Source organism: Oryza glaberrima, chromosome 11 (genome assembly GCF_000147395.1).
Source record: "Oryza glaberrima chromosome 11, OglaRS2, whole genome shotgun sequence".
In the NCBI taxonomy this organism is placed as follows: Eukaryota; Viridiplantae; Streptophyta; class Magnoliopsida; order Poales; family Poaceae; genus Oryza; species Oryza glaberrima.
Window position 1 is genome coordinate 3,552,879 of NC_068336.1, and position 23,548 is coordinate 3,576,426.

A 23,548-nucleotide genomic window follows, 5' to 3' on the forward strand; every position below is an offset into this window, starting at 1 on the left:
AGGAATAGGATGACGATATCGGATAGTAATATTATTAATGGCTCTACAATCAACACACATTCGCCAAGAACCATCTTTCTTAGGAACCAAAATTATAGGAACTGCACAGGGATTAAGGCTTTGACGTACATACCCGCGGTCCAAAAGGTCTTGAACTTGCCGCTGAATTTCCTTAGTCTCATTTGGGTTGGTTCGATAAGCAGCACGGTTTGGCAATGATGCTCCTGGAATCGAATCAATTTGATGCTCTATCCCTCTCATGGGTGGCAATCCTGGGGGTATCTCAGCTGGAAAGACATCCTCATACTCCTGCAAAAGGTTAGTAACAACAGGAGGTATCGAACTAGCAATATCATTTAAAGAAACCAAGGCTTGTTTGCATATCAAGAAATAGCACATATCATCATCTGAAATATCAGCAATGTCACATTTCGTTGCAAGCATAACACCACCCTTCAACTTAATTCCCTCAACCTTAGAACTAGGTGAAAGCTTATCCTTTTTAGGTGGAAAAACAGATTTAGCCACTTGCTGATTTTCAGATTCATCAAGTTTCAAACTAGCAGCTCCATCTTTATCAGCTTCTACAATTTCAGTAGGGGTCAAAGGTAGCAAAGTAATTTTCTTCCCATTATGCACAAAAGTGTATTTATTACTCCTACCATGGTGTGTAGCATCATTATCATGTTCCCAAGGACGGCCCAGCAAAAGTGAACAAGCTTGCATAGGAACCGCATCGCAATCAACAGAATCTGCATATGAGCCAATGGAAAACGAAACCCTACAAACCTGTGTTACCTTTGCTTTTCCGGAATCGTTTAACCACTAAATTTGGTAAGGATGTGGATGTGTACGTGTAGTCAAGCCAAGCTTCTTGACCAAATCAGAACTCACCAAGTTGTTGCAGCTACCTCCATCAATGATCACATGTGCACGACGGTTGTTGATGACGAAAAAAATCTGAAACAAATTATGGCGTTGCAACCTATCATGCTGCTGTACCTGCGTGCTGAGCACCCGCTGCATAATGATGGTTCTGTAGTTCGTTGTGTCATCACGACCAAAGACTTCGCCATCCTCATCTTCAACTTCTTCTTCCTCCTCTTCCTCTTCCACGTCGGAGGTGGTGATGTAGCCATCTTCTGTAGCAACATAGGCCCATTGACTAGGGCAATCTTTCTGCACATGCCCAAATCCTTGGCAACGGTGGCACTGAATGCGTCCCGTCGAGGTGACAGATGAGGCACTCTTGGCGGGCACCTGCGAGGAACCTTTACCTGACTCTGCTAGTCGTGGTGGTGGAGATGGTTTTGGTGCCGCAGAAGCTCCAGATGCAGCTGATCGTTTGCCCGCTGGATAGGAGGACGCCCGAAAAGAGACGGCCTTGGGCAGTCCCACAGATGGCGTCGTGCGCGGAGTGTATGTGCTTGCCTTGCTCTTGCCCTGGTGGTCGCACCCCTACAATTCCTTCTCTGCAAGCATAGCAAACCGAAACAACTGGTTGACAGAGTTAAATTCCTTATAATCAACAATGTTCTGAATTTCCTCCCTCAAACCAGAATAGAAACGACAAATAGCATCCTCGACCCCCTCCACTATGCCACAGCGTCTCACACCCTTTTGTAGCTCACCATAGTAATCCTGTACAGATTTATCCCCTTGTTCCAAACGCATCAGTTTTTTTGCGTAAATCTCTATGATAAGATGGAGGAACAAACCTATCGCGCATAGCTACCTTAAGTTCTTCCCAAGTAGTAGGTAGTACCCCCTCATCAGATAACCCAGCCCACCATATAATAGCAAAATCCTAGAACTCACTACTGGCTTGTCTAACTCTATGTTGCTCGAGTACAAGGTGGGCATTAAACTTTTGTTCTACTGTCATCTCCCAATCAAGGTATTTTTCAGCATCATAATATCCCGAAAAAGATGGTATTTTAAACTTAACCTTAGCATAAGGATCATCGGGCACACGATTATTATTATTACCTTGTTGGTGGCGAGTGCCACCCATACATGTGCGGTTTGTGCGTAGGCGACGTCGTAACCGTGCTTGCTTTGTAGCCGGTGCGTCAATATAGCGACTGGAATCATACACCGTGTCTTCAGGATGAGCATCGTCGTCACCACTCACCACTTCCTCATTGGAAGGTGTCTCCAACGCGGCGACCCGATCAGTTAGCGTGGATATCCGCTTGTCCAACCTCTCCATGTGGTTCAGGAAGCCGATTTTAGTGAAGGCATCTTGGACAGACTTTGCAACGGCCTCCGTGATGTCCTTTTGAGTATTTTGTTGGAGAGTTCGTAGTTGCTCTTGGCTGACACAGTCAGCAAAATCCTGGGGACTCTTCTCACCTTCGTTACCTGACATTGAAACACCAAAACAGAAACAAAACGGTGAAGATTATCCCTAATAATCTACTACGCAGGTGTAGTGGTGCCTCTCAACGATTCTCAGCAGTATAGAGTTCCTAACCAAGCTCTTATAAGGTTCTTACCAGCAAAGCAAAGGATACCTGGAAGGCGTAGTCAGCGATTGCAGGGATCAAGAACCTGTGTTGTCCAGAAGTAATATGTGGAGCTAGGAAGGCCAAATATATGTATATGAGTGGTACACAATCCAATGACAGATAGTAATGCTGAATAAAAATCCCAAGTCACTTGCCCTTAGTTGCTGGTCTACTCGTGTCCTAGACAGTAGTGATAACAAAGATGGCTCAAAGAATATGACACTAGTAAATAGCAAAGAAGGACTGACATGCAAGCTTCGGCGAGTTTCAGCAAAAACTACAAAACCGAACAGGCAGATAGGCTCAACGGAGCGCGTCGTGAGCTCAATGCACTAGTGGAAATCAACTTTTCTTTTTTTTTTATTTTTTTTGATATTTTTTCTTTTTTCAGAACACGAAAATAGGCACACCTCCAAGTTACAGCTCAATCGGAGTAGATATATGGCCTATGGATTTTTTTGAAACCACTATAAACAAGGTGCAGGAACTTGTGAGCTCGAACAGACAATTTTTCAAGCCAAATTTCAGGATTTTGGATTCGCCAAACCCACCAAAGGTGGGGAGAAACGGATGTAAAATTTTTTTCTCTTATCCGAAAAGTTAAAATTTGCCTGATTCCGAGTCCGTATACAAAAGTTATGGCTGTTTGAAGTTTCGGCTTCCGACTAGGTTTTCCAGAGGGGATATAACCTAGTCTATTATGCGGTGGAGATTGGGATATGGTGGCAGCGGAGTTGTAGGGTGTTCTGGTGATGCGTGGTGATCTGGATGGGCGTTTATGTTGGCGAAAACGGCTCTCAAAGGATGAACCCTAACACACGGTGAAAGGCAGCGGCTAGGGTTACAAAGGACAAACACGCTACTAGACTAAAACATGCCCAAGACCAGCAACAGGAACTTAAACTAGGACTCAAACTCAACACTACGGACTCTGAAAATGAATCATGCAAAGGCTAAACACGGTCTAGGTTAAGGTAACTAACAACTAATTTTTTTTTTGGTTTTTCTATAGACTCTAGGATAATTGCGAAAAACAAAAACTAATCTAGGGCAAAGAAACTGAGCGAACCTGACGGTGAACCTAGAGCTCTGATACCACTTGATGTGCACTAGGGTTCCCAATCTTCCGAAAGGTTCTGATAAACAACGATTTTGGCGGAGTCGCGACATAAATCGATCTGGCTTCTTGAACGCGCACGCTCTTGAGCCCTGCAATCGCAGCACCACGTCTCCTCTGGTTATCACCCGTGTCGAAACGCGGATGACCTCGCCGAGAAGGCTAATCCCTGTTTGCCAATCGAAGAACACAAACAAGAACGAGATAGAAAAACAACCAAAATTGCGGATGAATGATTAAGCTCACGAGTTGGGGTCTTACAAACCGATCTAGCGGCGAAACTGTTCTCGACAGATTAATCTAAGCAAAACCCAAAAACCTAAAGATAGCGGCGGGTACTGATATATAGAGTTTAGGGTCGTGCAAACCCCTCTGAATGCAACCCTAATGGGTTCCAACACGATACACGGGCCAAAGGCCCAAATACGGTGACGCAGCACCGGGACATATTCCGGACGTCAACTTGTTCGGTCAATTCCCGTTGACTCGGAAAGAATTTGGACGTGAGACCAAAACCATTGGAAAGGTTATCTTCTTAGCTTTCCATCCAAATAAAGAACGCCCCAATCCGAGCACGTATGCGACCTGGGCGCCCGTTTTAGTGCAGACTGGTCCTGGACTCCGAATTACACCCGACGTCGACTTGGTTTGGGCCTCCACCTTGATTTGGACGTCCCCGATGATCCTCCATGACTCTAAGTCCTTCTCCAAGTGTCTCCTTGTTCCCTCCATTGTTCCTAATCACAATATAATCATTAGGTAGCAATCTATTCTCGAATTCATACAAAGAAGAACATAGGAACGAGCTCACCTCTAAATTTAATTGTCGCGCACGAGCTCTTGTTATCGGTCCTTGAATGACCGTTGGAGGATTGTTGTGTGTATCCGAGGTAGTGATGTCCGCATCACGTAAAAAATAAAAAAAACACGCAAGGAAAAAACTGTTAGAAAAAACGTGCCATTTCTAAAAAAAAATAGTTTGAAAAAACCGCGCAAGAAAAAAGGTAAAGCACCATTTATAAAAAAGGTTGCTCTGAAAAAACTGTGAGAAAAAAATGCTAAATTGATCGATGCTTGGCTCGGATAGGATCCGTCGATTTTTTTTTCCATCTCCTACACTGCTTTTGTTTCGTCATCTGTTCTCCTATATTGGAAAAAAACAAAAAAAACACTTGAGAAAAAACAAGCAAAAAAGCGCGCGAGAAAAAAAATGTCAGAAAAAATAAGAAAAAACTCGCGAGAAGAAATGTCAGAATAAACAAGCAAAAAAAACGTGCGGAATTATTAGAAATAAATGCGTCATTTCTAAAAAATTGTTTGAGAAAACTACGCATGAAAAATACAAGGCGCTCTGAAAAAATGTCAGAAAAAACACTGTTTATAAAAAACCGGATCGAAAAACAATCAGATTCAACGCGAGAATAAACCATTTCTAAAAACGGTTGAGAAAACCGCTTGTCTCAACACGAGAAAAAAACACCATTTCTAAAAAAGGGTTAGACAAAACTGTCCGACTCAACACGAGAAAAAAAGATATCGTTTATAATAAGAACCGCTCCTATAAACCGTCCGACTTAACGTGGGATAAAATTGATGGACGCTTGGGTTGGATAGCATCCATCGATTTTTTTTCCATCTCCTGCACGGCTTTTGTTTCCCCATCTATTCTCCCGTATTAAAAACCCTACACCCTCTGTATGCAATTATCAGACTATTTTTGTTAATTATAGCTATTATTCTTGATAACATATATATGAAAATAATATTAAAAAATAAGCACATTTTTAAATGTTATTTAGAGAAGAGTGCACAATGACTCTATTTTGTGTAGTCTTGACCATGCAAGGCAGTGTAGGATTTGATTGACCATGTTACTTGTTGCACAAATGAGATTGAAAGAGTATTTTAGATTGTATGCATGTTGTCATACGAATAATCCAATTATTTTAGGTAAAGTAAGCATCGGTAAGGTTGTCATCGTCAAGGTTGGGCCATTAAATTGAAGATATTCTAATTTTCTGATTGTTTTGACTACAAACGATCCATACAAACATTGCAATTGACATGATTATGCATGAAAAACACATATTATCATTAGAATTTTTTCACCCGTTGCAACGCACGGGCATTTTTGCTTGTGTGTGTGTGTGTGTGTGTGTGTGTGTGTAATCGTAGCAAGCCTCACAAGTCACCACTCTTGAATCTTGATCATCATCAAGAGCCAATCCTTCCACAAACTCATCGGGAGCCCTAGAAGAGATCTAAACCAGCGTCCATTGTCCTGGTTAAGAATGGTGTACGCTTTGAGCAAATCGTCACGAGCCATCTCCGGTATCCGCTCGAGCGTCATGAAGATCTCCTCAGGAGAAGCCAGCTTCAAATCGGTAGATGGTGACCCGGAAGAACAACTAATTCGCAATGGATTATTAAATGCGATGCCATTTGTTCTTGGCTCGGAGATGGCGATCTCGCTCATCGACGATGATGCACCGCCGCCATTGCTGCCACCTCGATACGAGTTGAAGTAGTCAGAGAAACCGCTAGGAAGATAGGTTGAGCCAGGGTATGGCTGCCTTCCGAAGCCGAGGCGAGTGGTGACCGATGTTATCGTCTCCCTCCTGGCGTCGACCATGATCATCCATGTCTTGCTCTTCTTGTGGCCGAAATTTCTCCGCTGGAACTCCTCGCAGACCACGAACCGGATGAGGTGAGAATCGTCCATGCTCACCAGTGGGTGTTCCACATGGACGCGCGGGAGGCCGGCATAGGCGTCAAGGGCCCAGAGCTCGGTGGCGTCGACCATGGCGTCCATGTTCCACGCCATTGTTACTATCGCCGTCGTGGCCTATCTTCAGTGTCCATGTTCTGATGACGAAGGCGAGGCGAGAGGTATGGCAGAAGGTGGCGGCTCGACTATTGCAGCAGCAGCGTGGGGAGACGTCGACGAACTTCAAGGCGGCACCGCCGTCGGTGGCGCCAACGGTTCGGGACAGCGTCGGGTATGGCGGTCGTCGCCGGTCGTCGTCGTCGTCGTTTTTTTTTTTTTTTGAAAGGAGGGCAAAAGCTTTGCCTCGTATATTAATAGAGATGGAGAAAAAACATATCAAAATATGTACAGGGGGAGCCTCAAGAACTACACCCACAGGAACCCGCCAAAAGAGATTAAGTGATATCTCTCAAAATACCAAACTCTTGAAGCTTTGCAGCTCCAGCCTTAACCCAAGCTCGAGCTTCCTCCTTGATCTTGGCAATGATGGACATCGGCGTTGAGGCGATGTTTCGGTAGATTCTTGCGTTTCGTTCGCACCAAATTTCCTAGGAAACCAAGATCACCAGGGTTCGCAAAGGAATACGGGGTTATTAGGGGAGTCCACCACAAGGCTCCACCAATGTTCCACCGAGTCACAGTCGCTCCATTTGCTCAATTGGAGGTCAGTTTGTGTCCATCTTTGTATTTCTGTCCAGACCCTCTTTGTAACTCTGCAGTGTGCCAGGAGGTGGATCGCTGATTCGTTGATTATACAACAAAGCGGGCAGATCTTCTGATTTTGCCAACCTCTTTTCTCGAGTCTATCAGCTGTCCAGACTCTATTTTTGGTGACAAGCCAGGAAAAGAATTTGCATTTTGGTGGGGCCCACGCTTTCCAAATGGATTGGTTGAACACGGATCTCGTAGCTCCCAGGAATTGGAGTCTATAAGCAGATTTTGCGGAGTATTGCCCATTGGTTGTCAGGTTCCAACGAATACCATCTTGCTCTTCCGTTAGGGGGTTCAATCTTCTAATCATAGCCCAGAGGTTAACGAATTGCTGTACATGGTCCGCCTCAGTGATGCGTTGGATCTCTATATCTCTAACCCAATTGTTCTCTTGTAAGGCCTCGTGAACGGATCTGTTCTTTCTCTTTGAGGCCGAATAGATGTCAAGCGCAATTTTCCAGGGAGTTTGGTTCACTAACCACTTGGAGTCCCAGAAACGTGTAGTTTTTCCGTTGCCGATTGTTATGGTTGTTGCAGCTAAAAAAAGTTCCTTGTCTTCCTGAGTACACGGTACTGTCGTTCCAACCCAAGGTTTCTCAGGTGCTGTCCATTCAAGCCATAGCCACCTGAGTCGCAATGCAGAAGCAAAGCACTGAAGATCCATTACTCCCAGGCCTCCCAGGTCTTTGGGTCTATAAACTCTTTTCCAGTTGACCTTGCATTTCCCTCCCGAAATGGTTTCTCCTCCCGCCCAAAGAAATTTCCTTCTTGTTTTGTCAATGTCCTCCAATGTTCCATCCGGCAGTTTTAGGGAGGTTAAGTGATATATGGGCTGCGCCGTGAGGACTGATTTTGTTAAGCAGATTTTTGCGACTGCTGACATCAGTCTTCCTTGCCAGGGGGCCAAGCGCGAACGACACTTGTCTAATAGCGGTTGTACATGGATTTTCTTTAGCCTTCCTACCACCAACGGCAGCCCGAGATATTTCATTAGGAAATTTGTTAGTCCCGCTAGGAAGATGCTTGTGATTGTGCTGAGGTCAATGTTGGCGCAACGAATTGGAGCAATTTGGCTTTTGCCCATATTGGTTTTGAGTCCAGTCACTTCTCCAAAAGTTTTTAGAATTTCGGTCAAATTTGTCATATCTTGGGCATTCGGATTGACGAAAATGGCCGCGTCATCAGCATATAGAGAGGTTCTGAATCTTGGTGCCCTTCCTCTAAGTGGAGTTAGCAGTCCCAGGCCGGTTGCTTTCTTGAGGAGGTAGTGGAGTGGATCAATGGCAAGAATGAACAGGAGCGGGGACAACGGGTCTCCCTGTCACAGATCTCGGCCATGCTTTATCGGTGCACCTGGGCAGCCATTCAGGAGGACTCTAGTTGTTGAGGAGGCGAGGATGTTAGCGATCCAGTTGGTCCATCTAGGGGGGAAGCCTCTCCGATGGAGGAGGTCGAGGAGATAATCCCATCTTACCGAGTCAAAAGCTTTAGAGATGTCAAGCTTGAGCAGAAGTGCTGGTGTTCTCGTTTGGTGGAAAGTCCTTGCCAGGTTCCTTACGTACATGAAGTTGTCGTGTATGCTTCTTTTTTTAATGAAAGCACTCTGGGCGTGACTAATGAGGGATCCCATGTGGGGTTGTAGGCGGAGGGCAAGGATTTTTGAGAGCAATTTGCCGACGCTGTGGATGAGGCTGATAGATCTATAGTCGCCTATGGACTCTGCACCCTCCTTTTTTGGTAAGAGCACCACATTGGCAGAGTTAAGGATGAGGAGGTTGTTACTTCGTTGCTGATCGAAAGAGTGGATAACCGCCATAACATCTGCTTTGATTGTTTCCCAGCAAGCCTTGTAGAAAGCCCCTGCGAAGCCATCTGGACCTGGTGCCTTATCCCTCGGAAGCTGCTTAAGCGCTATGTGAACTTCCTCCTCAGAGATGGGGCCGTTGATCATTGAACAGTCCATGATTGGGAGGTTTAGAATATCCCAGTCTAAGTCAATGGATTGTGAAGGTGGGCGTGCCAGGAAGGCTTCAATATGGTCTTTTATAATGGCCGCTTTCTCCTCGTGCTTAACCCTCCACATATTTCCAATGCGTAGTCTTTGAATGAAGTTTTTTCTTCTGCGAGCATTCATTTTGAGGTGAAAGTACTTTGTGTTGGCATCGCCCTCTCTGAGATTTGTTATCCTAGATGCCTGCTTTTTACGCGCTCTTTCGACAATTGCCAGGCCGAGGACTCTGTCCTTAAGACCCTTTCTAAGTTGCATCTCGGGATGACTAAGATTTCTTGATTCCTGCGCAATGTCTAGATGTAGGATGACCTCAAGGGCCATATGAAGTTGCAGCTTGCTCTGGGAAATGAGATTTCTGCTCCAAGCTCTTAAACAGTCAGCCGTCGCGCCAAGCTTGTGAAAGAGTCTGTGGTGGGCTTCATGATGCGGTTGTTCCATACTCCATGCTGTAGCCACCACCTCTTGGAAACCTGGAAGGTGGATCCAGAAATTCTCAAACCGGAAGGTTTTGACACGCGGAGCTTCTCCTTGCCCGGTGAGTAACAAAGGGCAATGGTCCGACAAAGAAGTGGAGAGAGCATGCAGGAGGTGTTTTTCAAAGGTTGTATCCCAGTTGGCGTTGCAGAAGAAGCGGTCAAGTTTGACGAGAGTTGGACTCTCCTGTTCGTTGCTCCAAGTGTATCGCCTGTTTTGAAGAGCAATTTCTTTGAGTTCACAAGCGTTGAGAGTTTCTTTAAACATTCGCATCTGTCTGGGGTTGAGATTGGCATTATTTTTATCCGAGGCCTTGTAAATTATATTGAAATCCCCCGCGACCAGCCAGCTTGAATTATTATTTGGCTTGGTATCCCACAGTTCCTGTAGAAAGGCTCGCTTCGCACTGTCCCTTGTTGGTCCATAGACCATCGTCAAAACGAAAGATGTCTGGCAGGTTTTAATGAAGACCTCGGCTGTCAGAGTGTAGGTGCCGAAAACAAAATTTGTGAGATCCACGACATCATCATTCCAGAGTACAAGGATACCCCCTCTTGTTCCAAAAGGTCCCGTTGCCGGTTTGAACTAAAAAGAGCGAAGGAAACTCCCGCCTAGCGTGTTAGCAAGTCTCGCATCAATTACTCGCATCTTAGTCTCTTGCAAACAGGCTATGTGAGGTCTGGCCGATTGTAGTGTTTCTCTGACCGTTGCTCTTCTAGCCGGCCTGTTTAGCCCCCGGACGTTCCATGAGATGAAGTCAGCGATTGGGTATGTCATTTAAACATGAAGAAACTCGGGATGGGGGCCTGCCTTCCTGTTGTGTTTTCCTGTCTTTCATTAGCGCCTAATGGGCCGGCCCAATCTGCCGAGCGCGCTAGAGCAAGGGAGCCTGTTGCGGGGCTGGGCCAAGGGAAGTGGGCCAGATCCGATATGGGCCAAAAGAAGTGGGCCGGTTTGCCACGCGAGGGTGGTAGGAACACCGATCGCCAAGGCCACCGGCTGCCGCCATCGGTAAAGATCGCAACTGGGCGAGAATGTGGAAAAGGGGTATGAATCAGGGATCCTGCTGCGTGGATGAACCCTGTCGGCGTGAAGACAAACTCCGGTCGAGCGTCTAACCGGCGTCGTCGTGCCTGATGAGCACTTGCCGGATTTCGCGTGAAGTCGCCAGAAGGAAGCCGACGATTGGGTGCGGAATTGCGGCACCAGGGTATTAGGTTCGCGGAATTGCGGCGAAATCGAAGTGGAGTCTCGATACGTAGTCGTGCCGCTTGCCGTCGGCGCGCGTGTCCCAGTCTCACGCCATAAACAAACAAAGGAAGAAGGATACATGGAGAAGACGATCTCCAAACATCGGAGCGCAGCTCCTTAATCATGCCGAAGCAACCAGTTCCTCCAGGACGCCGCCGTCCGTCGGGCCCATGAACTTCACCAGCGCCACGTCCGCCGGCTTCGCGTCCTCCCTGTTGAGCCCGAAGGGTTGCTCGAGCGCATCAATTGCATCCTGGGGAAGGGGAGAGTTGAACATGGCCTTGAAATCGGACACAGCTTTCGCCGTGAGCGAGCCTTCCGGCGGCGCCAGACCCATCTTGCGGCACAGATTGAGCTGCGCCCGCAGTGACATCGGCAGCCCGGCCAGCGGCTTCATGGCCAGCCTCGGGCTCCTCCTACTGCCTTCTCCCGCTGCCGGCGGTGGCGCTGGCATCTGTGTCTGCATGGCGGGACGGATGATCTGCGATGATGGTGCGGGAAGAACCGGAGGCAGAAGGTTTGTGAAAAGAACGCGCGGTGCAATCGGTGATACCTGGTTGCCGTCATCTGTACTTGCGTTCGCCACAGGCGAAACATGGTTGTCGGCGTCCGCGCTTGCATTCGCCGCTGGGTCGATGTCGGCGTCGGGCGTCATCAGGACGTCGATGCTCGCGAACACCGGTGCGAGGTCAGCTTTTCAAGCTGGGCGGTCAGATGCATGACGCTCAGCGTGGTCGGGACAGGCACCGGCGCCGAGGCGAGCTTGTCAATCGCCACAGCAGCGCCAGCAGCCACCAGGAGATGTCGAACAGCCACTTCAGCCGCAGCCGCCGAGATCGCTTCATTGATGCGGGCGAAAACACGAGCAGCAGGGACAGTCATCGCCTCTTTGTCCGCGGACCGTGCTTCAATCCCACGCTCGCGGCGGCGGCGTAGCGGAGGGAGAGGGGGAAACGCCCTCCCTGGACTGGCTCTTGGTGTCGCCGGCAGCTGAGCAGGAGCCACGACTGTCTGAGAAACAGCGAGGCTGAACAGGGAAGGTGGGTCGCCACCGCGGTCGTTGTGCTCGTTCCCCTTGTCGTCGCATGTACCTCCCTGGTGGCGGCGGCCGTCGCGTCGCCCGTTGTCGCCGTAGTCACGGTCACGGGCGCGTGGCGAGCGCGTGCGCTCGTGCCTGATGTTGGCGTCCGGCCCACGGTGTCCAGTCCGTCCACGGGCGACATCACGGCCAGCGTTGTCGCGGTCGTCGTCATCATGCTCGTCTCGCCGCCAGCCACGGCCACGGTCAGCACCGGGGTGGTCATTGGTGTACTTCCCTTTGCGGTCGCGGCGTCTAGCGTCGCCGCGTCGTCGTCGTCACTGTCAGAGTCGCAACGGGGTTCTCCTTCTGTGTCCATGGCAGGGGGCTCAGGGAGCGGCACGTACTGCAGCCTCGGGTTATCGTCGAACACGTCGGAGAAGATGAAGCCATGGTATAAGTCGACCCAGCACAGCAGCCGGTCGCCGACGGGGACGACCATGTCGGTCTTCCACGGCCACCGGGTGGACGGCGAGCTGCTGCTCGCGTGGCCGATCGGCATCGTCCTGATGCTCCTCCACTCGCCGGAGCGGAACACGAGGAGGTCGGCCTCGTTCAGCATGCGGGTGTCACCGGTAGGCTTAGGCTTCACGGTGAGCTCCGCCACCACGAGATCGTCGCCGTCGTCGCGGTCGCGGCGGCGTAGGATGCCGGTGGCTTTGTCATCCATGTCGTGCGGCTTGGCGCGCGGGCGCCTGGGGCTGGGGGCGCCACGGCGGCTAAGCCTCAAAAGGAAACCATCTCCTTCCTCCACATTGTCCGTGAGATAGCAAGGCGGCAGGATCGACAACGACGGCGGCCGTGACGCGTCGGCGCCGGCGGCGCGCGCCGTGTAGACGAAGTAGTCGAGCCCGTGCGTGCGGTGCGGGAACTCCAGCTCGTAGGAAACGCCGATGAGGGCGGAGTCGGCGTGGGCGGCGATGACGAAGCTGATGGGACCGGGACCGGAAGAGGCGCCCCTGTCGCCGCCGGGGAACTGGAAGCGCAGTGCGGACAGCGCCGGTGGCGCGGCGAGGCAGAAGGAGACGGTGAAGGGGTGGCCGGCGGAGGTGCGGGAGGCCGCCGCCGTGTTGGCGTCGGCCTCTTGGTCCCGGCGTTCGCCCTCGCGTTCGCCGTAGTGATCGAGGATCACCCACCGTGGGTACCCGCCGCCGTTGGCCGCCGGCGAGGGGACCGGGTCGTCGCGGCGCGGCGTTAGCCTTCGCCTCTTGATTTGGTGCGCCGGCTGATCCATGATTAGCGGGTGGCCAGCACGGAATTTCTCGTTCGTTTTATATAAAGGATAAGGAAGGCGGTGTTTCCGTTTCGATTACGGACTAATGAGTTACTAGTAATTACTCCCCCCATTTTATGTTATAACGTTTTGACTTTTATCAAAGTAAAACTATTTTAAATTTAACGAAGTTTATACATAAATATAGTAATATTTATAATATCAAATTAGTTTCATTAAATTAATAATTGAATATATTTTCATAATAAATTTTTGTTGAGTTGAAAATATTATTATTTTCTACAAACTTGATTAAATTTGAAACAGTTTGACTTTAACCAAAGTTAAAATGTCTTAAAACTTGAAAAGGAGGGAGTATTAATTAATCAATCAATTGAATTAATTAATACCAGCTGTTTAAACACCAGCAATAGTTTCAATATTAGGATTTCTACAATTCCGTCAGCGAGAGATCGGTGTATCTTTTGGATCAGTTCTTGTAGGGACCGAGCGAAATTGATTTCGTTATTTTCAAATTCTGAATGAATTTCAATCAGATCCCGAAGGAGTTTGGACGCGAATCTTGCAGCCGGCTGGGCCTGTGGTTTTGTGGGCCAGCGCAAGAGAGCACTTATAAGGAGATAATGCACAAACAAAGAAACAAACAATATTTAATTCAGATAATGCATTAGATTCTTGTACAAACAAAGATACAAAAAATTTAATTAGAATTTTGTTAAAAACAATACTCCCTCTATTTCATATTATTATAAGTCGTTTTGATTTTTTATCCTAGTCAAACTTAAAAATTTTGAACAAATTTATAAAAAAAATTAGTAAAAACTATAATACTAAATTAGCTTCATTAAAACTGGCATTTAATATATTTTAATAAAAGTAAAATACACCAGCGGTTCTTAAACTTGTCAAGAGGTTTCACTTAAGTCCACGAACTTGTAAAGCACACATCGAGATTACTAAATTTGGTTTATTGTATCATACCGGTCTAAAGCCGCGTTTGACTATGGTCTTGCCTAAGTGGCACGCCACGTGGACAATGACATGGATTTTTTTTATTTTTTTCTCCCTTCTTCCTTCTTTTTTCTCTTTCTTCCTTCTTTTTTCTTGGTGGTGAGAGGCGGCACGAGGGAAGGGGTTGTTGCAGTGGTGAAAAAAGAAGAAACAAGGGAGAAAAAAATATTAAAAAAATCCATGTCATCGTTCACGTGCGCGTGCCACATAGTCAAGAGCACGGTCAAACATGGCTTTGGACTAGGATGATACAATAAACCACGTTTAGAGATTTCGATGTGCGCTTTGCAAGTTCGTGGACCTAAGTGAAACCTCCCGACAACTTTAAGGACTGCTGGTGCATTTTACTCTTTTAATAATATGTTTGTTTTTATTAAAAAGATTATTTTATTTTTCTAAAATAAATATGAAACAATTTATAATATGAAATAGATGGAGTAGTTTTAAATAGGTAAACAAACGCTGAGGCTTTAAGTCAACCATGAAATGAAAAACATACAAAACATTTGTTTATCTTCGACTATAGAACAAAATATGTCCATCTCTCTGTTTTTCTCTCTGAAATACAGACACTCGTAGTCATGTATTGATGTATATATGATTAACCATACTATTGGAGCACGTAACACAATTCACAACTTATATATGCTGCAAGCTAGCTCATCGTGCACGCAGAGCAAATGATACAAGCTTCACTACTACTCTCTTTATCATCAGCAGCAGCCAATCTTTAACCAAACTCATCCGGATCCCCAGAAGAGATCAAAACCAACGGCCATTGTCATGGCTAAGAATGGTGTATAATTAGGCTTTCAACACATCATCACGAGCCATGTCCCTTCAATCGCCACGAAGATCTCGCCAGGAGAAGGCACCTTCGATGAGCTCAGCGGATGAGTCGTTACTTGTGATAATGGCGCCGTTTGTTCGTGGCTCGGTGGTGCCGGTGGGTTTTGGTCGGCGATGCACCGCGGCCGCCGCCATTGTTGCTATTTTGGTTGGGGTTGAAGTAGCTGGAGAAGCTGCTAAGAAGAGTTTTGCTCATGTGACGTGGCCACTGGACGAAAGGGGGTACGGAGCGTATCGTCTTCCTCCTCGTGTCCACCATGATCAGCGATGAATCTCCATCGGCGTAGTAGGTTCTTCCTCCCTCCTGACGCACGCCGGTGACCGCGACGCAGATGAGGTGAGGGTCGTCCATGCTCACGGCGGGGTACTCCGGTCGGGCGAGCGGGAGGCCGGCGTAGGCGTCGAGGGACCAGAGCTCGGTGGCTTGTCGATCATGGCGTCCATCTCCCACGCCATGTCGCGGTGGTGGTGTATCCTTAGTGTCCACGTTCTGATGGCGAAGGCTTGGCTCGAACGGTCGCAGGTGGTGTACTTGCCCAGGCTGCCGCAGCAGCAGCGGGGGGAGATGTCGACGAACTTCAACGCGGCGCCGCCGCCGTCGCCGGTGACGACGGCGCCCACGGTTCGCGACACGTTCGGGCATCCGCGTGAGTCCTCGTCGGCTTGGAGGCTCTTGATGGGGGGATCCACGGGGAACGGCACGTATCGCAGCCGCGGGTGGCCGGGGTCACGGTCGCCGAACACGTCGGAGACGATGATGACGCCGTGGTGTAGGTCGACGTAGCACAGCAGCCGGTCGCCGACGGGGACGGCCATGTCGTTCTCCCACGGCGCGGACAGCTCGCGGCTACTGCCTGATGATCCGCGGCTGATCGGCGCCCGCTTGACGCTCCACTCGCCGGAGCGGAACACGAGGAGCTTGGCCTCCTCCAGCCGCGGCGTGTCGGGCCGCCTCTCCACGGTGAGCTCCGCCACCACGAGGTCGTCCTCGCCACGGCGCAGCATGCCGATGGCGTTGTGGAACGCGAAATACTTCCCTTCCGGAGGAGGCGGTAGCATCGACAGCGACGGCGGCCGTGCCCGTGCCCGCGAGCGGTCGTCGCCGCCGGCGGCGGCGGCGGCTGATGCCCTATAAACGAAGTGGTCGTCGTTGTAGTCGCGGAGGTAAGCGCGGCCGGTGTAAGAGACCTTGATGAGGACGGAGTCGCCATGGGCGGCGATGACTCTGCAATTGCAGCTGCTCTCGGAGTCGGCGCCGCGGGCACACCGGAACCACATGAGCGACGGCGACGGTGGCTCGGCGAGGGAGAAGGAGACGGTGATGTGAAGGCCGGTGGAGGTTTGGGAGGCCGCCGCCGTGTTGGCGTCCGGGATGAGGTCGTCGTCCTCGCCCCCGTGTCTGCCCTCGTAGCTGCCGGAGTTCCGGAGGATCACCCACGGTGGGTAGCCGCCGCCGGCCGCCGACGGCAAGGAGGGCGGCTGCGCCGGCGAGAGGATCGGCGGCGTCAGCCTTCGCCGCTTGATTCGGTGCGCCGGCCGATCCATGGTTAGCGGTGGCAGGTGTCCCGTGTGGCCGTGTCCAGGCCTCCACGCACACGGAGTTTTATAATGAAGAGATAAGCTAGGGCTTTTGCGATTCGATTACGAACTGATGAAATTAGCCTTTCACAAATCAATTAATTTATCGGAATTCCCTAATCTTAACATCTAACTCATTCCGTTTTATATTTACATGTCATTTGACATTCTACTAGTCAAACTTTATTAAGTTTATCCAAATTTATAAAAAAATTTAGCAACATTTAAGATATCAAATTAGTTTCATTAAATCTTACATTAAAAATATATTTTTATGTTAAAAATCCTAATATACTGTTCAATGAACGTATGAGAAAAATTAAACAACTTATAATATAAAATGAGAGAGTAGCGTTCATGTAATTAGGGATTTTTTTTTCATTAGTGTGTGCTATTATGTACAGGTGCTCTGCTTCCAAGAAAGATTATGTGCATGTTCCCATACAAGACCGATATTTTTTCATGTGCGGCGGTTGTCAAAGCTTGGGTTTACAAAAAGTAACAGGGTTTAGTTCAACAACAGACCAGAAAAAAAATCATGATTGAATTGAAAGCAAATCGACGGATAATAATAATATAAATATCACACAAAATTAATAAAACTGCTAATGAATTGTAGTAATTGTGCCATGCCTAAAACTAAAACTAATTACTAATTAACAAGAATAATTTCACTCATGTTCCATGTCTGCTCTGCATGCAGAGCAATTTGAACAAGCTTCACTAGCCTTAATCTCCATCAGCAGCCATTTCTTCCTCAGACTCATTGGAAGCCCCAGGAGTGACCTAAACCGTCGGCCATTGTCATGACAAAGGATGCTATAAGCTCTCAGCAATTCATCACAATCCAGCTCCGGTAATATCCCCTTCAACGCAGCCAATATCTCCTCAGGAGATGATGATGATGATGATGATACTACTACCTCAGAAGAAGACATCTTGAGACGTTTGGCAGACGGCTCGTCCGATGACGAAGAACACCGATCAAGATTTCGTTCAAAGTCCATTCGCATCCTTAATCCATTGCTGGACGGGAAGAAGCTTGAGGTGATCGGAGATGCTGCTGGGACGGTAGTAGGTTTTGCTGCAGGATGGCCGTCCTGGTTGCTTCTCGTAGTAGCGGCAGAGGGAGAGCAGCGTCTTCCTCCTCGTGTCGAGCTCGATCAGCGATGTTATGTCGGAGTCGTCCTCGTGTCGCCGGGGATGGCGGACCACGAAGGTGACGTGGTGCGGGCTGTCGTCATCCATGCCGGCGACGGGGAACTCCGGCAGGACGCGCGGGAGGCGCGCCTTGGCGTAGGCGTCGAGGGACCAGAGCTCGGTGGCGTCGATCATGGCGTCCATGGTCCATGACGACATGTCGCCGTCGCCGTCGATCATGAGTGTCCAGGTGGTTATGATGAAGGCGTTGAGAGAATGGTCACATGTGGTGGTGCCACGGCTGCCGCAGCAGCAGCGGGGGGTGACGTCGACGAACTTCAATGCGTGGCCGCCGCCGGTGGTGGTGGCGGCGGCGCACACACTTCGTTTGGTCGCCGGCGGGTCCCTGCGGCCGTCGTCGAAGCTCTTGGGGGGCTCGACGGGGAGCGACACGTACTGCAGTCGGGGGCTCTCGTCGAACGGGTCGCAGAGCATGATGCCACGGTGCAGGTCGACCCAGCACAGCCGCCGGTCGCCGACGGGGACGACCATGTCGGTTTCCCACGCTGACAGCTCAGCGCCCTTGCCGCCGCCGTCGTCGCGGTGGATGATCGGTGCCCGCTTGAGGCTCCACTCGCCGGAGCGGAGGAGGAGTTTGGCCTCGTTCGGCGGCATGTCGTCGTCGCTCCCCTTGGTGATGAGCTCCGCCACCACGAGCTCGTCGTCGCCACGGCGCAGGATGCCGGTGGCACGTACATCCATGTCTGGATTTGGCTCGTCCTGCTCTGTCGCATCGACATAGTTGTGAGGCAGCAGCGTCAACGACGGCGGCCGCGCGGCGTCGCCGGCGTTGTAGACGAAGTAATCAAGTAATCGAGCGCGTCGTCGGCGTTATGCTCGTCGTAGTATTCCATCTTGATGAGCACGGAGTCGCCGTGGGCAGCGGCGACAAACATGGAGGCATCTAGATCTTTTTGCTCCAAGTCGAAGAACATCCGCGACGCCGCCGGTGGCGCCTCGAGGCAGAACGAGACGCGGACGCACGGGCCGCCGGAGAAGGTGCAGGCGCTCGCCGCCGTCTTGGGGTCGCCGGTGTAGCCGGCGGCGGAGTGCTTCCTCAAGCTCCTCACGTTGTGACCTTTGTGCTCAAGCATCACCCACCGCGGGTAACTGCCGCCGCCGGCGGTGGCCATCAACGTCGCCGGTGATTAGTTGCTTGCGCCTTGCGGTTGGCTCTAGTTATCGGAGTTATATAAAAGATCGTAACAGATGAATGTATGTCTGTGTTTTCTGTTAAGATTTAACAGGGTATAAATAACCGTCACGTTTATCGTTAGAGATCCTATCGTGTCATCAAAAACACTCTAGCCCGAATTTACTGTTAATTGTGTCGATTTTTTTTTGTGTGGGTTGTGGAGGACTTTTATTTTCTTTTTTTTATCCAATCCCCAATGAATTTTATTATGAAAACTAACGATCCAAACACCTATTTAGAGCACAAATTTGCTACATATCTATCTTGTGATTTTTTAAAAACGATTTTTTCACCTTTGGCCTTTGCCGTACAGATTTGATTTTGGACCGATCAAATATGTTAGGTTAAATACATTGCCGTTGAGTCATTTATCATATATTAATCTATCTTTTGATTTTTCTTTTAACAAAAACATAACCCATTTGAATGATATGCAAATAACGAGAGGATATTCCCTCGAGTTTAGAATCCACTCTCCTCACTCATTCATATTGTTGCCGTCAGTTTCTCAAAAAAAAAAAAATTGTTGCCGTCAGGCTATAGATGGCCAAAAGGCCCGAGGCCCAATGGCCCAACCCATGGCACGGCATTTTGGCCCGGCCCAAGCACGGCACGGCCTGATGGAGGTCGGGCCCGTGCCAGCCCGGCCTGACCACCGAGCCGTGCCTGGGCCCCTCCACCGGCACGTTGGGCCGGCCCGGCATGATGGGCCGGCAGCTAGGCCCGATACACAAAAAAAAATAGGGGAGTAAAAATAGACATATTATATGCCATGGATGAAAGAATAGGGATCTAAAATAGACTTTTTTTATCTATATATATGTCAGCCGAAGAGGAGGGACGGAAATAGACTTATTTTAGCGATGCATATGTCAGACCAAAGAGGAGGGATGGAAAATAGACTTATTTTAGCTATATATATGAAATAGCCTGAGGAGGGAAGAAAATTAGACTTATTTTAAAAAAGGAACGATGGGCCACCCATGCCTTCAGGTCAGCATGGCACGTCGGGCCGTGCCTGGGCGGGAGGTGCATCCCATGGGTCGGCACGAAGTGCCTATCGGGCCGTGCCGGCCCGATGGCTTCTGGGCCGTGCCCAGCCGTGCCTGGGCAGGGCTGTGCCAGGCGGGCCCTTTGGCCATCTATACATCAGGCTATCCTCACCACATTGGTTTCACTGTCAAAAAAAAAAAAGCGATTGAATGTAATTATAGTATTTCTGTTGGCGTCTTTTTGGCTAACAGTAGTAGTGAAGTTCCCACTCCGCGTCGGCCGGCCGCCATGAGGTTTTCTGAAGCTTTGACTACAAGGAACTTATCTATCTCCTTCTCAAACTTGATCGCCGTTTTTGGGAGAACAAAAGGACATACTTTTTCCATTTTTTTTCTCTCTGGGCCGGCTTCAAATAGCCTTTTCTTGGCATAGATAAACACTTTATGTCCTACTTCCCTACAAAATCTATTTCCTTATGCTCCCTTCTGCATTCCGTGAAACTCATCTAATGATTTGCGGTGTTAACGGAATTACCAATCACCTCGATCCAAAATTAGTGTTTCGAAAATGTTTTCAAAAGTCTCCGAAACAAACCCATCAATCCTTTGAAGCCGACATACTCGCATGTAACCACCCATTGTATTTTTCCCCCTCCCCTGGGAAGACAAAAGTAAAGTTGAAGGTTAGGGTTTCCTTCCTAATACTAAATCTTTGCTTGTGGATTAGGTCTAGTTGCGCTAAGTTTCGCTGCTACTTCTCTAATTATCGATTATAGAGATTGCAGTCATGTTCCGAATATGTGACTTCCAAAAGATATAGTTTATTTATTGGAATGATGCATCTCAGTACTGCCGAAACTAGTGCTTGTGCCTATCGACATCGTGGTTTTGTGGGAGTCGGTTCACACCGATTTCCTGTGGCGCACCCTCTCCGGTGTCATTGTTAGGTGGTGCTAAGGCAGGGTGTGGCATGAGTGGATCAGCTTGTGTCTTTTTTCTTTTTTTTAAAAAAAAATTACCTGCTTGAGTTTGTAGCTGACACGGCAATATCCTTGAGATAACAAAACTACAAAAAAATATGTCTACTAGAAATTACCATACGTTATGTTTAACTCCAGGAGATATCTCTCGTGCTGGCAAAACACATTAGCTAGATGGTGGTATATGCCATTACAGAAAACAATAAAAATGCAGTGTAATATATTCCTTCGTACTAAAATATATGGCACCTATATTTTAAATAAAAATTAAATTCTAAACCTTTGATCGATGTACATGTTTAGTTTTTCAGAGGGTGAATAGCCAATATGGTCCCTGAAGTTTCGCTTCGGGCTCAGTTTAGTCCTTGAGGTTTCAAATCGTCCAAACAAGTCCTCCAAATTAATCATTTGGGTTAATATAGTCCTTGGACTCAAAAAAGTGCCACGTAAGCATGCCAAGTCATCCTCGCATGTAGCGGTATGAATGAAATGACCATTATACCCTTATATACCATATAGAAAAGAAAGAAAAGACACAAACAGAAAAAAATAACAGGCCAGCGGCAATCGTAAGTGACAGTTCTAAAACGATCATACACGTGTGAAAACATTTATGTTCTTTTTTTCTTTCTTTTCTATGTGGTATAAAAGGGTAGAATGGTCATTTCATTCAGACCGTTGCATGTGAGGATGACTTGGCATGCTCATGTGGCACTTTTTGTGGGTCCAAGGACTATATTAACCCAAATGATTAATTTAGAGGACTTGTTTGGACGATTTAAAACTTCGAGGACTAAACTGAGCCCAAAGAGAAACTTCCCTTTTTCAGAGAAAGAGGTAATTAAAGCCTCTCCGTTTCCATTAGAGAACAAAACTACAGAGTTCAAACGAAACATCAAAAGTTTTACGGCGCCAGGACGCTCCTCTCATCTAATTTATGCTAAAAATGATGCCATCCCCAGTTCCCACCACTAGCACAAATACAAGAGCAGGCACTTAACCACATTACATCGATCTAAAGGAACAATAAAACAAAAGCAAATTTCATGAAATTTAAGGAGATGAAGACATGTAGTCCAGCAGCAATTTCATGCAGACACTTTTGCCCCTTTTTCTTGCAAATTTAGATCAGGTACAGTCTTCATAAAACTCGAGAGAGATGTTTGCTCAGCACATCAGAGCCTTGGAGTTCAGCTTCAGCCCCCATCCATGTTGTGGGTTGGGTTGTGCATGCGGAGCAGATGGAACAAGCCTGGCTATTCTTCACTTCAATCAGCAGCCATTTCTTCCTGAGACCCATTGGCAGCACCAAGAGAGACCTGAATCGGCGTCCACTGCCATCGTTAATAAGAAGGCTATACGCCTCGAGCAAATCGTCACATCCCAAATCAGGTATCTCTTCAAGAGCAGCCAAGATCTCCTCAGGAGAAGCCATCTCTGACACATTGGTGGACAGTTCATGTGATTTCTTACTGATGACGGCAGTCGTCGTCGTCGTCGTCGCTGCAGCTGCAGGTAGTACGTCGACGACGATGGCTGCCGGCTTTGTTGAATCGCTGCTGCATGAAGTGAGGAGGTAACCGGAGATCTCGCTGGGAATGCACCGTAAACATGGCGAAGACTGATTTTTGTAGGCAAAGACTGATGGCAGCGTCTTGTTCGTCGTGTCAAGCATGATCTTCCAAAATTTCTCTTTCACGCAGTAATCGTGGTCGTAAACCAGGAAGCAGATGATGTGAGAGTCGCGTGTACTCACGACGGGGTAGTACGGTCTTTTGTGTGGTGGGATGCCGGCGTCGGCGTGGAGGGAGAGGGACCAGAGCTCGGTGGCGTCGACGATGGCGTCCATGGTCCATGTCATGTCGCTCGTCCTCAGTGTCCAGGTGTTGATGACGAAGGCGGAGCTGGAATGGTCGCAGGTGGTGATGCCGGGGCCTCCGCAGCAGCAGCGGGGGAAGATGTCGACGAACTTGAGCGTGTCGCCGCCGCCGCCGCCGCCGTTGGTGGCGCAGACGGTTCGATCTTTCATCAGGCAAAGCCGAGGGTTGCGGCCGCGGCCGCCGCCGCTCTCGTACTCGTAGTAGCGGTAGCCGTAGTCGTCGTCGTCGAATTCACCGGCGGGGGGCTCGACGGGAAGTGACACGTACCGCGGCCGGAGAGGCTCATCGTCATCGAACATGTCGCAGAGGATGATGCCGCGATACAGGTCGACCCAGCACAGCCGCCGGTCGCCGACGGGGACGACCATGTCGGTCTTCCAATGGAATAGCTCGTCGGCCTTGCCGTCGTCGTGGATGATCTCCGCCGGCGTGACGCTCCACTCGCCGGAACGAAACACGAGGAGCTCGGCATCCACTCCGTCACGGTGAGCTTCGACACCACAAGGTCGTTGTCGCCGCAGCGGCGGCGGCGGCGGCGCAGGAGACCGGTTCTAGCGTCGTCCAGCCGGTTCGGCGTCCTGTCACTCAACCCGTAGTGAACCCAGTGAATTGGGAGCAGCGACAACGATGGCGGGTCACCGGCGGCGGCATCGCCGGCGCTGTAGACGAAGTGATCGAGGCCGTACTCGCCGCCGCGGCGCGCTTCGTTT

The 23,548-nt window shown here is 49.0% G+C and overlaps 3 protein-coding genes across 3 annotated transcripts; all 3 read right to left on the bottom strand.

Annotated features, from left to right (window-relative positions):
* Positions 1–10,826: 10,826 nt before the first annotated feature.
* On the bottom strand, positions 10,827–11,506 carry LOC127755408 (uncharacterized). The gene has a single exon (XM_052281083.1). It carries the CDS (start codon positions 11,494–11,496, stop codon positions 10,963–10,965), a length of 534 nt encoding a protein of 177 aa, XP_052137043.1. The 5' UTR covers positions 11,497–11,506; the 3' UTR covers positions 10,827–10,962.
* Positions 11,507–11,708: 202 nt separating this feature from the next.
* LOC127755407 (uncharacterized) lies at positions 11,709–12,637 on the bottom strand. The gene has a single exon (XM_052281082.1). The coding sequence runs from the start codon at positions 12,587–12,589 to the stop codon at positions 11,720–11,722; it is 870 nt and encodes a 289-aa protein (XP_052137042.1). The 5' UTR covers positions 12,590–12,637; the 3' UTR covers positions 11,709–11,719.
* A 5,285-nt stretch (positions 12,638–17,922) lies between these two features.
* LOC127754641 (uncharacterized) lies at positions 17,923–18,924 on the bottom strand. The gene is given in 3 exon segments (XM_052280213.1): positions 17,923–18,067; positions 18,111–18,596; positions 18,686–18,924. Coding segments are annotated over 3 exon segments (870 nt in total).
* Between the last annotated feature and the right edge of the window lie 4,624 nt (positions 18,925–23,548).